Source organism: Argentina silus (assembly GCF_951799395.1).
Source record: "Argentina silus genome assembly, chromosome: 13".
NCBI lineage: Eukaryota > Metazoa > Chordata > Actinopteri > Argentiniformes > Argentinidae > Argentina > Argentina silus.
In genome coordinates this window covers 6,331,417-6,344,515 of record NC_139667.1, presented here as the reverse complement: position 1 = coordinate 6,344,515, position 13,099 = coordinate 6,331,417, and the positions used below count along the sequence as shown (strand labels likewise).

The 13,099-nt window shown below is 43.7% G+C and overlaps 2 protein-coding genes across 2 annotated transcripts; both read left to right on the top strand.

Moving 5' to 3' along the window:
• The first annotated feature begins 6,017 nt into the window (after nucleotides 1-6,017).
• On the top strand, nucleotides 6,018-7,743 carry LOC310814264 (nanos homolog 1-like). Its single transcript, XM_083683567.1, has one exon. It carries the CDS (start codon nucleotides 6,089-6,091, stop codon nucleotides 6,758-6,760), a length of 672 nt encoding a protein of 223 aa, XP_083539693.1. The 5' UTR covers nucleotides 6,018-6,088; the 3' UTR covers nucleotides 6,761-7,743.
• A 2,354-nt stretch (nucleotides 7,744-10,097) lies between these two features.
• neff2 (neuronal intermediate filament family member 2) lies at nucleotides 10,098-11,922 on the top strand (the record flags this gene model as incomplete). Its single annotated transcript, XM_083684033.1, has 3 exons — nucleotides 10,098-11,112; nucleotides 11,663-11,787; nucleotides 11,871-11,922. The coding sequence occupies exons 1-3, from the start codon at nucleotides 10,108-10,110 to the stop codon at nucleotides 11,920-11,922; spliced, it is 1,182 nt and encodes a 393-aa protein (XP_083540159.1). The 5' UTR covers nucleotides 10,098-10,107.
• Between the last annotated feature and the right edge of the window lie 1,177 nt (nucleotides 11,923-13,099).

Below are 13,099 nucleotides of genomic sequence, written 5' to 3'. Positions count from 1 at the left end.
AGACAACTCCTCAGAGGGCAGTGAGGATATAACCGTTAGTGACAGAATTGCCTCATGAAATGCAGAGTGACTTAAACACCCAATCTACAGATATATGCCCAGATCCACTTTACATACATGTACACACTTGCACACAGTCAGACACTCACCTGAACACACACACACACACACACACACACACACACACAAAATGCACATTACCATGTGATATTACCATTTTGAGAGAGAAAGGACCAACTGACGGGTAGAAAGTGATATCTTTCATGAATACCAATATGATATCCCTTTATGACATAAATTGTATTCCAGTATGTAATTATTTACCCGATTCAAGCGGTTTTCAATGACTGTAGAAAATTGCATCTGTTTATTGTTATATTTTTGATGACTAGACTTGTTGAGAATAAGAATAGACCAGCCATTTATTAAACAGAGAGGTAATATTTCCTTACCCCATAAAGCAGAGGTGAAATCAACAAGCGATTCAAAAGTTGTGCATACCCACTCAAATGATGGCTTATCACTGATATTCATATCACATTTACACAATCAATCAGTAAAAAAAATAAAAATAAAAATTAGTCAATCATCCAATCAATCATGCAATCATTTCATAATCTCATACCTTTCCCGTCACCAATACCCACATTTAGACACTATCAACTCTTTCTCAACTTTCTTATTGTAAATGTGATTTGGTCACTCTCACCAGCTCCTCCAGCACACAGCGACATATCACTATACACCCATTAGAACTTCAGAAGAAGGGACGAAAAGAACAGAAATAGAACTGGCAGTAGCAATAAAAAAACACAGTTGACGAGGAGGGAGTGCAGACTGGGCAATCAGTGCAGTTGAACTATCTGGCAACTCATTAGTCATAGGATAACGGCTCCCCCAGCTATGGGGGGATCATAGCTATATTGTGCACGGGCCGCACATATCAGAATCATCACAGCCCAAGAACAAGGCAAAAGGAACCTTTCTTTCACTCTAATCAGAGACAATGGAGTGTATTTCATTAGTAGCGATAATGGTGTGTGCATATCATTACCATAGATAACTAAGATTATTTAGATGAGGGATGAGGTTCTTATGGAGCAGTGGTTGGTATCCATAGTAACCGGACCTTGGCAAACAAAAGAGTCAGCTAGACGGAGAGAATTTGAGAGAGAGAGAGAGAGAGAGAGAGAGAGAAAGCGGCACCACAGTGCCAGAGTGTCCCAGACCAATTTCTCCTATTCCTACAGTAAGAATCAGGCTGTACACAATAGTATTCACATCCTTTTGAGAGGGACTACTCAGATGCCCATGGAATTCGATTTCTTCATTTGTTCTCAGAGTGAAATGTGTCTCTCGTAAAATATCCTGAATAATCACATGCTAATGAGAGCTAATGCCAAATGATAAAACCTAATCACCCAAATGTGGAAATCAATGTGCGAAGCAGGAAAGCTATTCACTGTGGTCCGTCCCGTCCCCCTCATGAATATTACAGCCCCCATGTGCCCTTCTCAGTCTGTCAGTCAAACCTGACTTTGTATGCAAGATGCATATACAATATAGGAGCTTTTGACAACAAGGATTGTCTCACAAAAGCAAATACCCAAGCAGCAACCTTGACCTTCTGGAGCCGATCTCATTCATGGTTATTTTGGAGCTGTCAGTCAAAAGATAGGCACCAGGGTGGTTTATCTATTGTGAATGTTTTTTTCTTTTGGATTCCACACTGCTGAAATCACAGACAGTTTCATTGGAGAATATCATCAAAGGAAATTCTCAACTGTCACAGATGCAAATGATATGAAGTTCGTTAAGCCATTAGATGAAAGCAGATAGGACCCCATATGGCCAGGCCAGCACACACACCCTCACCCTTTAGTGTTCCACTGTACCATGCATGTACATGCCCAAAGTCCCCTTATTCTGAGAGCCTGGAGAGAGAGAGAGTGACCCCTCTGACAGGCATGCTAATGTTGTCTCCCCTGTGTGTCTGGGACTCCTAGGCTGTAATCAGATCAGCCTGCTCTGGCCTGAGCTCTTCACAGGGTGGCCCATCTGCCCAGCTCCATGGCCGGGCCGACTGCCCCCCCCCACGAAGACCCATCTGTGGTCCTGTGTGGCATCGACCGTCACAACGCAAGGTCTGACCTGGACGCAGATCTACAGTGTTGGGCAGTCTGCAGATGGGTTGCATGGGTGTGGTTAGCTGAGAGAGCTATGCAGAGACATGCAGATACAGTATGATGTCATTGGGATGAACTGCATGTGTGTGTGTGTGTGTGTGTGTGTGTGTGTGTGTGTGTGTGTGTGTGTGTGTGCGTGTGTGCGTGTGCGTGTGCGTGTGTGTGTGTGTGCGTGCGTGTGTGTGTTTGTGTTTAATAATTTACCAGTTCATGGTTTTACACTGTTTTGTTCTCAGATGGTATTGACTCACGTTATTGATTTGCTAAATGTCGCCCGGCTGGTAGGTTGAGATGGGAACTAATGACAAAGATATTTTTAAGTGCCCCATTGTGACATCAGAGATGTGACTGACCGTTCAGAGATGTGGAGCCGTGTGATGGTGAGGATGAGGATGTGAAAATGACAGACAGTGCCACCCAGGATAACTGAAATATCACAAGAGACAGCCAGGCTCGGGTGACTGGCTTCAACCGCCTCAGAGATCTTGCTGTCATATAATTACATAGTGTTCATTTCATCGTTTGTACTCACATTAGTGGAACACAGACACGCAAACTCACGCACACGTTCAAGGGAAGATTTGATAAGTGTAAGCAATGTTTTGCTGTTACCTGCATTTTTCATGTGTTGAACAATGTCGCCTACGGGAAGCATACCTTTATTGTTCCCTGACCTAGTCATGCAGTTTATACACTCAGCGTGGCGTGCGTGACAATGGCCCTGTGCGAATGAAAGTCTCTGATTGCGATAATCACCCACAGAGGAATTTCTCTGCATCATTAAAAAGGGATTGCTCTGTTCACTTGGTTCATGGGAAGTGCCTTTGGTTGTCCCGACAAAGGTGCTCCTTGCTGTGGACTCCCAGAGGTGGGGGCATTAGAGGGGCCCAGAGAATCCCCCCCTAATCCTCCCTGACCTATTGTATAGGTGCACTCAGATCCCTCTGACTACTTCCCACTTTAATCTCCACATATCTGAAGAAGTTAAACAAGTTTTGTATTCATGTACCCGAACCACGATCCCTTCTATCTGCTTTTCACGTCTATGTGATCAAAGTGTTGGTTCTAAATGAACACTCTAAGTCAGTCCTTAGTTTAGGGCTATAACAAGACTGGTAAAAACCCTGTTCAACTCATAATTCAAAATGTTATTCAAACAACTGATTTTATGATAGAGGAGGATAAAACAGAATCATGTGAAGGTTGTCAGTGGTGTCTATTAGCTGTTGGGAAAAAACAACCAGTTTTGATACTCAACTAGAAAATGATGGGTTGCTTTTTTGTGAGAATATTAAGATCACTCTTTTGTAGTGTTTGGGAGATGAAACATTAGACACATCTCTCAGAATTTAAATGTTAATTTACAACAAAAAAAATGAAGAAAAATATATGCTTTCTCTATATTCAAGTATGCACTTTTTTCATCTGAGGGTATGGTGCATAACTGATGTGTTTGTGGAGTTGGAAAATTAATCACAACAGTACCAGTAGGGCACATCTAGGAAGTGTAGACTATAGAGAGAGGTATATATTTTGTTTGGGGACCTAGCTGTGCTTACGTATATGTCTGTAGGGGGAGAATACACTCTTAGAGCCGGTGGCCAGCCATGACAGAGCACTTGACAGGCTGAAAGACATCCCCTAATTTTGAGCTGACCTTCCCTTGTTTAGTATTCCCCTTGCTGCTGGTGACAGTGACACGTGTCTGGGGTGACTCTCTGAGCTGGGGGTTGGGGAGAAGAGAAGCGTGCAGATGGAAGGACCGTTAGAGATCCAGCCTAGTCCCAGGAGGAGAGGCAGAGGTCGGGGATCAAACCCCCAACTGACACCCCCCACCCTACGTCTGGGGGGACCCGGTGATCCTGAAGTAACTGCTGCTCGGGCCAGGCACATTATTTATATTATGCAATTAATGCAGCAGTGGGGGGTCTGTCATAGCACAATGCAGTGCAGCTGGCACGTGGCTCTGTACCCCCTCCCCAAAAACACACACACACACACACACACACACACACACACACACACACACACACACACACACACACACAAACATACAGTATACAGTATACACACATGCACATGCACACACACAGACACACACGCACACGTACGCACACACATGCACACGTACGCACACACATGCACACACACGCACACACACACGCACACACGCACACACACGCACACACACGCACACACACACACACACCCACACACACCGTTTTGCGAGGTCTTTTAATTAGGGGATTTGTTAATTTCCCATTCAACTTGACAGTGATGAATGGGGAGCAGCCCCCGACCGTCTCAGCCTCTCCCCGGCCCATCCGCTCCCGCTCAGCAGTATTATCTGGCTGTGGGGCATCTGCATATCACAGTCAGACCCGGAGTGGAGCAAACCCACAGACATGGCATACGTTACGATTAACTGAACATCTTGATAGCTCTATCTTGGCAATCTTGAATGTTGGTCTTCCATTGTCAGACGTAACTGCTCTCGCTCCCCTGCATCACATAACACACTGTACACACATAACACACCGTACACACAGAACACACCGTACACACATAGGAACGCGGGCGTACAGACATCACTACGCCTATAGCCACATGTCATACTGTCTCCCATGTTATTTTCCATTGTGTTATGGCTGCTATTCATCTTTTAAATGCTCTCATGATTTCCTTTGTGCATGCATGCTTGAGGTGACCTTGGCAGTGGATTGTGAGGTGTAATATATTCTGCACACATGTCCCTGTGACATGTTTTTCTTCCTGCTTTGTTCTATGCAGTTTATCATCAAAAAGAGAAGGTTTCATTTTGATACGTCCGATAAATATAGAAATTGCGAACACCAAATGTGTCCCTTTGTTTGGGATGTTTTATCTTTCTCCACTTCTATTGCTGATAATAATTGTAATAAGTCCTAAAATATATGTATGATTTGTATGCAGATCTGTACAAAATCTAGATATTTGAAATCCTTTTACTGTAAGATAAAAATTCTGCCACAAAAAAAATATACGACTTGCGACTTCCTTCATTATCCAATAATCAGTAAAATCATAATTGATTGAGGAGTCACCTCACCTGTTTACATCACACCTTCGTAGGTGAATGGGCCTTCACGATGACACGTACACACACACACACACACACACACACACACACACACACACACACACACACACACACACACACACACACACACACACAAACATTCAGTTTTAATGCATATTAATGATGTTAAACTGCTAAAAACAGGGGACAATGGAGCAGGAAAGGCCTGGCCTTGAACACAAAGCCCTGGACCCAAGGGACAGAGAACAGGTGCAGAGAGGAGATGTCATCTCCATGTAGAATGGTCCACACTGTGTTAATCAAGACAGGCAAGTACTGTATTTTACTAGCCTACTGTACACCATATCCTATTTCAAAATATCCAAAAGTGACCTTTGAAAAAACAAACATAACAAAAGTAAGCATAATGTGTGAGGAGAAATAGGCTTACAATTTAATGGCTGATTGTCTTACACGAATTCATTTTGAACTGATCTACAAGATAGATCAATTCGAGCTTTTATCAAACCCTGCCCTATTCTGTAAAGCAGGCTAAGCAGGCACTCTCTTGAGTCACATCACTGCTAGTGAAAGCCCGCTCCACGTTTTTTCAAGAGCTAGCTCTGGGCTCTCCAATGCGAGCACCCAACCTCATAATAATAAACTTGGGTTGGTGAGCCCCGCCCCTTTTTTTATTCTACGGGAATTTATCAGCGCCAGTCTGTAGGGCGTGCATTATATTCACTGAGCAACCAAGAGGAGAACAGTTCACTCTCTACATGCAGAAAAATATTTTTTACCAATAACGCACCTCTTCGCTCTTATTTCACCAGTGGAAGGAAGAATGGATTTCTTAAATCACGACTACTTAGATACGCGCTCTCACACATTCAATTTTTGGAACGACTACCTCGGTCTGTCGACACTGGTCGCTAAGAACAAGATGAGCAGCACATTCCATAGTCCAAACTCTATAACAGAGTCTCTCAAAGCGACATTGGGTTTAGATGACTCGCCGATATGCTCCTGCGTAAACGGACATGGTGGAGACAGCGGTGGTCACTCGGAATGCTGCTGCCCGTCCCCAAGTTCCCCGCCTATCTCCATCCTCCATCTGAAGGAGCGCCTCTCACTTTTCAGCCCTTTCGAAAATCTCTCAAGTGACACGCCACCAACAGACAGGGACGCTGTCTACAGGGGAAGCTTCGGTGGGCTCGACCTACTCGGTATGGAAAGGAGGCGCAAACAGACGCAGAGGAGTAAGCAAGAGCCGAAGATCTGCGTCTTCTGTCGGAATAATGGAGCGCCGGAGGAGGTGTTCGGATCTCATGTCTTAAAGACGCCAGATGGCAGAGTCGTGTGCCCCATTCTCCGGGCGTATACTTGCCCCCTCTGCAGTGCCAACGGAGACAATGCCCACACGATAAAGTACTGCCCGCTCTCCAAGGACCAGTCAAGCCAGCGAGTTTTGAAGGGAGGGAGAGCAGTGGGTGGCAAGAGACTGAAAATATTCTAAAAAGGAAATTGAGATTGCACTGTCTAATGGCTAAATCTATGCCCTAAACCACAACCCACCCCATCCCATGCACACAAAAGCATCCATTGAGTAGGCTAAAAATCTTTTCATAATATGACATTTTCTTTCATGTATCTTTCTGCGTATTATTGGATGAACATTTTATAATGTTTTAGTTTGTTTGTTTTGTATGATGTTTTTATTTGGACCAATTGGAGCAATTTGTCAACTCCATCATTGGGTTTTTGAAGGTGCATAATAGCTTCTACACAGAGCACGATGTTCTGTTTTGATGACTTGAAAGCCACAAATAGATTGTATTCCATTACGTGATGAATGAACCAAAGTATAGTTCGACAGGAATGAATGACCGTTTGCATGTTCAGTAAAAAAAGTCAGTGCGTTTCACCGTTTTTGACCCAGTATAGTGACAGTCCAGTTTTCTGAACTGTAGGAGAAACAAACTACAGTAGACTTCTGTATCAAGAAAGGTGCCAAAAGGTGCTCTAAACGACATGTAGCTTAGAGCAGGTGTGGCCTAATTACCCAAACATGCACCCAACACAAAGGAAACATCACTCATCCCCGGATGAAAAATGAATGTTACTTGATTAGCTTTTGTAATAATGGACTGAATTGTTCTTATACTGCACATACCAGATGGAAATGTCTTATTGTTGATGGACTGCAGTTTTTGGACAGTTGTTTTCTACCAAAGGAATACAATTTATATGAAATGGGATTTTCTGTATTGTTTATATATTGTATATTGTTAATTCAGCATCAAATGGCTATACCCCGAAATATATGTTTCAGATTTGATCTGAATGCAAGTGCAACATCTAAGTTGTGGGAGATGGTATAAGGATTGTAAAAGTAACTGTATTAAACAATGTGTTCTTTTTTGCATTCTATATTTGAAGTTTATTTTCTGAATAGTACTATCTAGCCTTGTTTTCCGTACCAGAATGAATTCTTTGTGATTACCCACATTTCATTTCAAGGTGTGTATATTGTACAATTTTTGAAAAGGTAATAAAGGCGTGAATGATTTTGAGACAAGTCTGTTGTCTTTTTAAACAAAACATTTTCAGCTGAGTGTTATTAAGTGTCTTATTTGTCACTGTCAGTGGGAAATATTTCTATCTATCACAACCAAATGAAGGTGATTTATACAAATGAAAGGCCTCCTACAGATATTCAGGGATAGATATTTGCTCCATAAGACTCACAATGCCTCAGAGAATACAGCAGGTTACTGATATACTGGATATTAAAAGACCACAGAGTCTTTAACTGCCAAGATGAATCCCCATTCTACTATAATTTATGTGAAAATCCTCCACCTCAACCTCCTTCTCAAACTAACATCCACTTAGAGCTCTCCCAAACTATTAGGGGTTTTCTGTCACTACACTTAAACATGGTTTCTCGCCTCCTACACATTTCATAGAGTGATCAAAGCTAAACATGATTCTAACATGAATACAAAGCAGGTTAGTTGCTTAAAGCTATTGCAAAAAAAATTGTAATGCTGTTAGCAGTAACAACATTGTATTGAAGTAAAACAAAGCTTGGACAGGACTACACAGAGCCTACGATATGGTCCTTTTCCCTGAGATCCTAAACACATATGTGTGCTTGTTGGAACATGCCAGATACCAGAGGAGCCTTTGAGCCACTCCATCTGTGTCTCTCTGCCAAGTAAGTGAGTGAGTTTACAGTGCATTTCACCATTTAATACCTATATATAATTCAGCATCATATATATATATAGTGAACTATCTCTGCTTAAATGGTCACATAAGTAGTCCTAATGAGAATTTGACTTCAACTGAAAATAGTCAAAAGAGATATTCAAGGGTATTTCGGGAGACTGAGCATTGAGGACACCGTGTGCTGGTTAAAAAAGTTATTTCTCATTATTTCAGTGTTCAAGTGCCACATTTTCTAATTGGCATTATAAAAGAAGTGCAACCAGTAATCCGCTGTATACCTGTAGCAACCACAAGCATAAGGCCCACAGGATGTACCCTTCTGGTGTTTTCTTTAGCACTGACTTGCCGTTCTGAGTCAACAAGGCATCAAATCAGTCAGAAAGTTGGGCTGGGATATTAGTTGTAATGCAACAGCGCCATCTTGTGTCGAAATCTCTCAATGACAATTGCCTGCACTCCACAGTAGTAGTGTATTATAATTAATGAGGCTGGCATTTGGGTTCAGGAACAGAGAGTGATTTATTTGAAACATTCATCTCTTTAGTGATTTTCTTACCCAATGCAGGATTTTACAGACAGGCAATTGCTTGAAACCCTGCACAGACAGACAGTTCCTTGGTGTCAGCTGAAACATGGCAGGCAGTCTCCCCAGTGTTGTCGGTGTGTGGACACACAGAGGCCTTCACACTGTCAGAGCAGTGGAGGAACTTCTGTGACTCATCACTTTACTATTGAAATAGATATACTGGGCCCAGAAACAACTGGGGTTGTGTTTTGGATAACAGGCCATCATGCCTGCCAAGGCATTGGGATAACAATATAGACGTGAGTGAGGACAGATGTTGACAGACAATATGCCTTATGCCCGCTATGAATTGAGGTGGTGACAAACATTTAATCAACTTGGGATTTTGTTAAATGATGTCAAATATCTCAAATGAAAGAGGCTCAGTTTTTAATTAGTAAAGAATGTACCGTTTATCTGTGAATTTATGCACGCATACTAATGTAGGCTACTGACCTAGTATTTTAAGGATATTAGAGTGACAGGATACCCTCTCGTGTTTGATTAACAGTTGCAGATATTCATTCTCTCTCTCTAAAGATCCTGTTTCAAGTCCTCGACCACAGGACACCAACAAAAAGACAGATGTGTGTGTGTGAATTTCATGATGTAAAACATTGCAGCACATGTGTGAGGGTTGCTTTTTGAAACTCTTTGCCATTGATAGTCATTGAAACAGCCTCTGTAGAAAATCAAATTACAGTTACAATCACTAACATATTGTCTTTAGGGATAGATAGGAAAACTGCCCTTCCACAGCCCATATGCTTATCATCGCTGAGCGTGAGACAGAAAACCAACGTTCCTTACCTCACTGCAGCAGCCTCTCATTGGCTGGGTAGGTGCTGACAGTCCTGATGCATCTCTCTTGGGGTGGAGGAGGTGGGGGCAGGCTGGCTGTATAAAAGCCAAGGCTCTGCAGCATCACTGAGCTGGTGCAGTGCAAAAACGCTCGCTCATCCTCACCGATGGTGTGCAGAACAAGGGGGACTTAAGAAACTTCAGAAAAAAAAATCACAAAAATTTCATAAACCAAAAAAAAAAACAACAACCAAAAATTCATCATGAGCTACGACCCTTACATCTCCTACCGCCGCCCTTGGGACAGCTACAGAGGCTCCCGATCCTCCAAACCCTCCATGTCCTCCTCTCTCTACTCCTCTCCCCGTGGCCTGCTGTCTGGGAAAAGGACCCTGCGGCCGGCCTCCTCCTCCCTGCCGGATGCGTCTGAGCGGATGGATCTGGCCCAGGCCAGCTCCGTCAACACAGAGCTACTGGGCCTGAGAGCCCAGGAGAAGGAGCAGCTGGTGGGCCTGAACGACCGCTTCGCCACCTACATCGACAAGGTGAGGCACCTGGAGCAGCAGAACCGGGCCCTGCTGGCGGAGCTGGAGGCTATGCGGCGGAAACAGAGCGACCCGTCCCGCCTGCAGGCGCTCTATGAGGGTGAGTTGCGGGGCCTGAGGGCCATGATTGATGCTGAGAGCAGTGACAAGATGCGGATGGAGTCGGAGAGGGACTACCTGCGTGACGTCTATGGGCAGCTGAAGGAGCGATACGAGGAGGAGGCGCGCCAGCGTCTGGATGCCGAGGAGGCCCTGCATAGGGCCAGGGAGGAGGCCGGCAGGGCCGTGCTCTCCAACTGCGACGCGGAGGCCAGTGTGGTCTCTCTGGCTGAGGAGATCAACTTCCTGAAGAAGGTGTTTGCGGAGGAGCAGGTAGAGCTCCAGGCCCAGCTACAGGCGGCCAACGTTAGCGTAGACATGGAGATGACACGGCCTGACCTCTCCGCCGCCCTCCGGGAGATCCGTGTACAGTATGAACGGCTGGCCAACAAGAACATGCAAGCAGCCGAGGACTGGTACCGGACCAAGTTTGCGGGTGTGGCGGAGATGGCCAGCAAGAACAACGAGGCTGTCCACGCCATCCGGGAGGAGACCATGGAATACCGGCGGCTGCTCCAGTCCCGCTCATCGGAGATTGAGGCATTACGGAACGTCATCGAATCCCTTCACAAACAACTGGAAGAGCTGGAGGAGACACAAGGGAAAGAGGTGGTCAAGTACCAGGTACATGGACGAAATGTGGATTCGATATTGGAGAGAGGTGCTCATAGTATGGTCTTGATAGAGCACGTTTAGTGTGTCAGAGTGTCTACTATGATACCTTGACTAGTCTGAAGGGAGATGGGAGGGCAAGATGGGTCTCCAGAGAGGTAGATGGAGTACATATTGGCTAAAGCATAATGTGACAATTAAAATCACTAATAGGTAACAGGAACTCTTTCTTTCTGAGGAGTTCGTTTTGTCCTTGGGGCACACAGGGTCCATTGTTGCTATGAGAACACCTCAAATTCTCTCTGCACCAGACTCCCCCTCCCCTCTGCAATTGTACTCAGAGGCAGCCTGTTCAGAGAACACATGTGATGCTCACCTCTGCAAGGTAGAGCAGCAATTACAAAGGAAGGGCACAGTAAAGCTGTATCTGTATTCCTGCTGCATCAGCATGTTGGATTGTTTAAAATAATGCAGTTGTATGCCCTTGATATTGTTCATGTTAGCTAACAACTCGGTTGTCTGGATATCTGAGTTCTGTGACATGGTTATGTTTTTTCTCTAGGTGAGGATAAATGATTTGGAGAGGGATATCAACGATGCCAAGCAGGAGATGGCTCGCTACCTGAGGGAGTATCAAGACCTCCTCAATGTTAAGATGGCCCTTGACATTGAAATAGCTGCATACAGGTAACCTTGGCTTGGATTCGTTTATATCACCAATTTTGATATGAACTGATTTGACCAATACATTCATATCTTTTTCTCCACAGGAAACTGCTGGAGGGCGAAGAATTCCGGCTCAACTTCTCCACTCTTAACTAAACCTTAAACCCTAAAACCCAATGCCCCTAGCCCTACCATACCCCCCCCTCCCCCTCCTTTACCTAAAACCTAACTTTTTACATTCTACTTCACCTGAATTTCATAATGCAACCTCCCAAAAACCTCCCTCCCTAATCTGTGCCCCAAATCAACTCAACCCCACCCGAAGCTCATTCTTACGAAGACAGATGCGCCCTTGTTCTACGCAAGAGGTCCACGATAAAGTCCCCCTTCTTCTCCACACGTTCTGACATCATACACCACCAAGATGGCAAACAGAAAAATGCTGAGAGGCTGCACTGCATTAGTCACATTGCTAAACTAGAGACAGCAATATTCTTTTGATAGAGTTCCCTTCCACGGTATCAGCTAAACTCCAAGCAACAGCTTAGCATTTGGCTCTCCCCCCAAACCCCATTGTGCAAACATTTAACCAATTGTTTGTAAAGGAGGACTATATTCAAATTTAATTTAGCTTTGGATGCTTGGAATGTATCTGTTTTCCAATGATGCAAGAAACCTGCAGCGTATTGATTTGGAACTCTGTCAACAGGATACTGTTCTGCACCCCTGGTTCTATAGCAGTAGTCAGCGAACCAGTAACCTTAAAACTTATTTTTCCCACTGTGGACAGTTACTCATTTCCTTTTCTGTGTTATTCTTCCTTGATATTTGCATTCACTTTCCATGAGCTTCAGTTGGTTAAAGATGAGAGTTAATTTTGGTTTACCTATTTGACAGATTATTCATTAATCTAAATTCTAAACCAAACATTTTCTTTCAATGCGAGAAGCTCTGAGTATGGAAATGTCATGGAAGACAACATAAGGCATTGTTACTGGTTTCTCTATGTAAACTTAGAGATATGTCTGCCAGCTTCTTAGCCATTTTCTGTTCTGTAGGCTCATTCAAACCTACAAGCTAAAATAAACATTTAAAACGAAACTGAAGGTAACTAGCCTGGTAACAGAAGCTTTTTGTTGTGCACATGCCAATGTTAGATCTGAATGGTGCTTTAAATCTGTGAAACTATATGAACTCTGCACCTTATACGCTTGGTAAACCTGTGCCAGCAACTTGCTGAATAAAAAAACATAACTGAACTGCAAATGAGTGCCTGTATTATTATTATTATTATTATTATTATTATTATTATTATAATAGGTTTTAGACATTT

Excerpts from the sequence above, each read along its gene's own strand:
- LOC310814264 (XM_083683567.1), top strand. The coding sequence starts at position 6,089 with ATGGATTTCTTAAATCACGACTACTTAGATACGCGCTCTCACACATTC.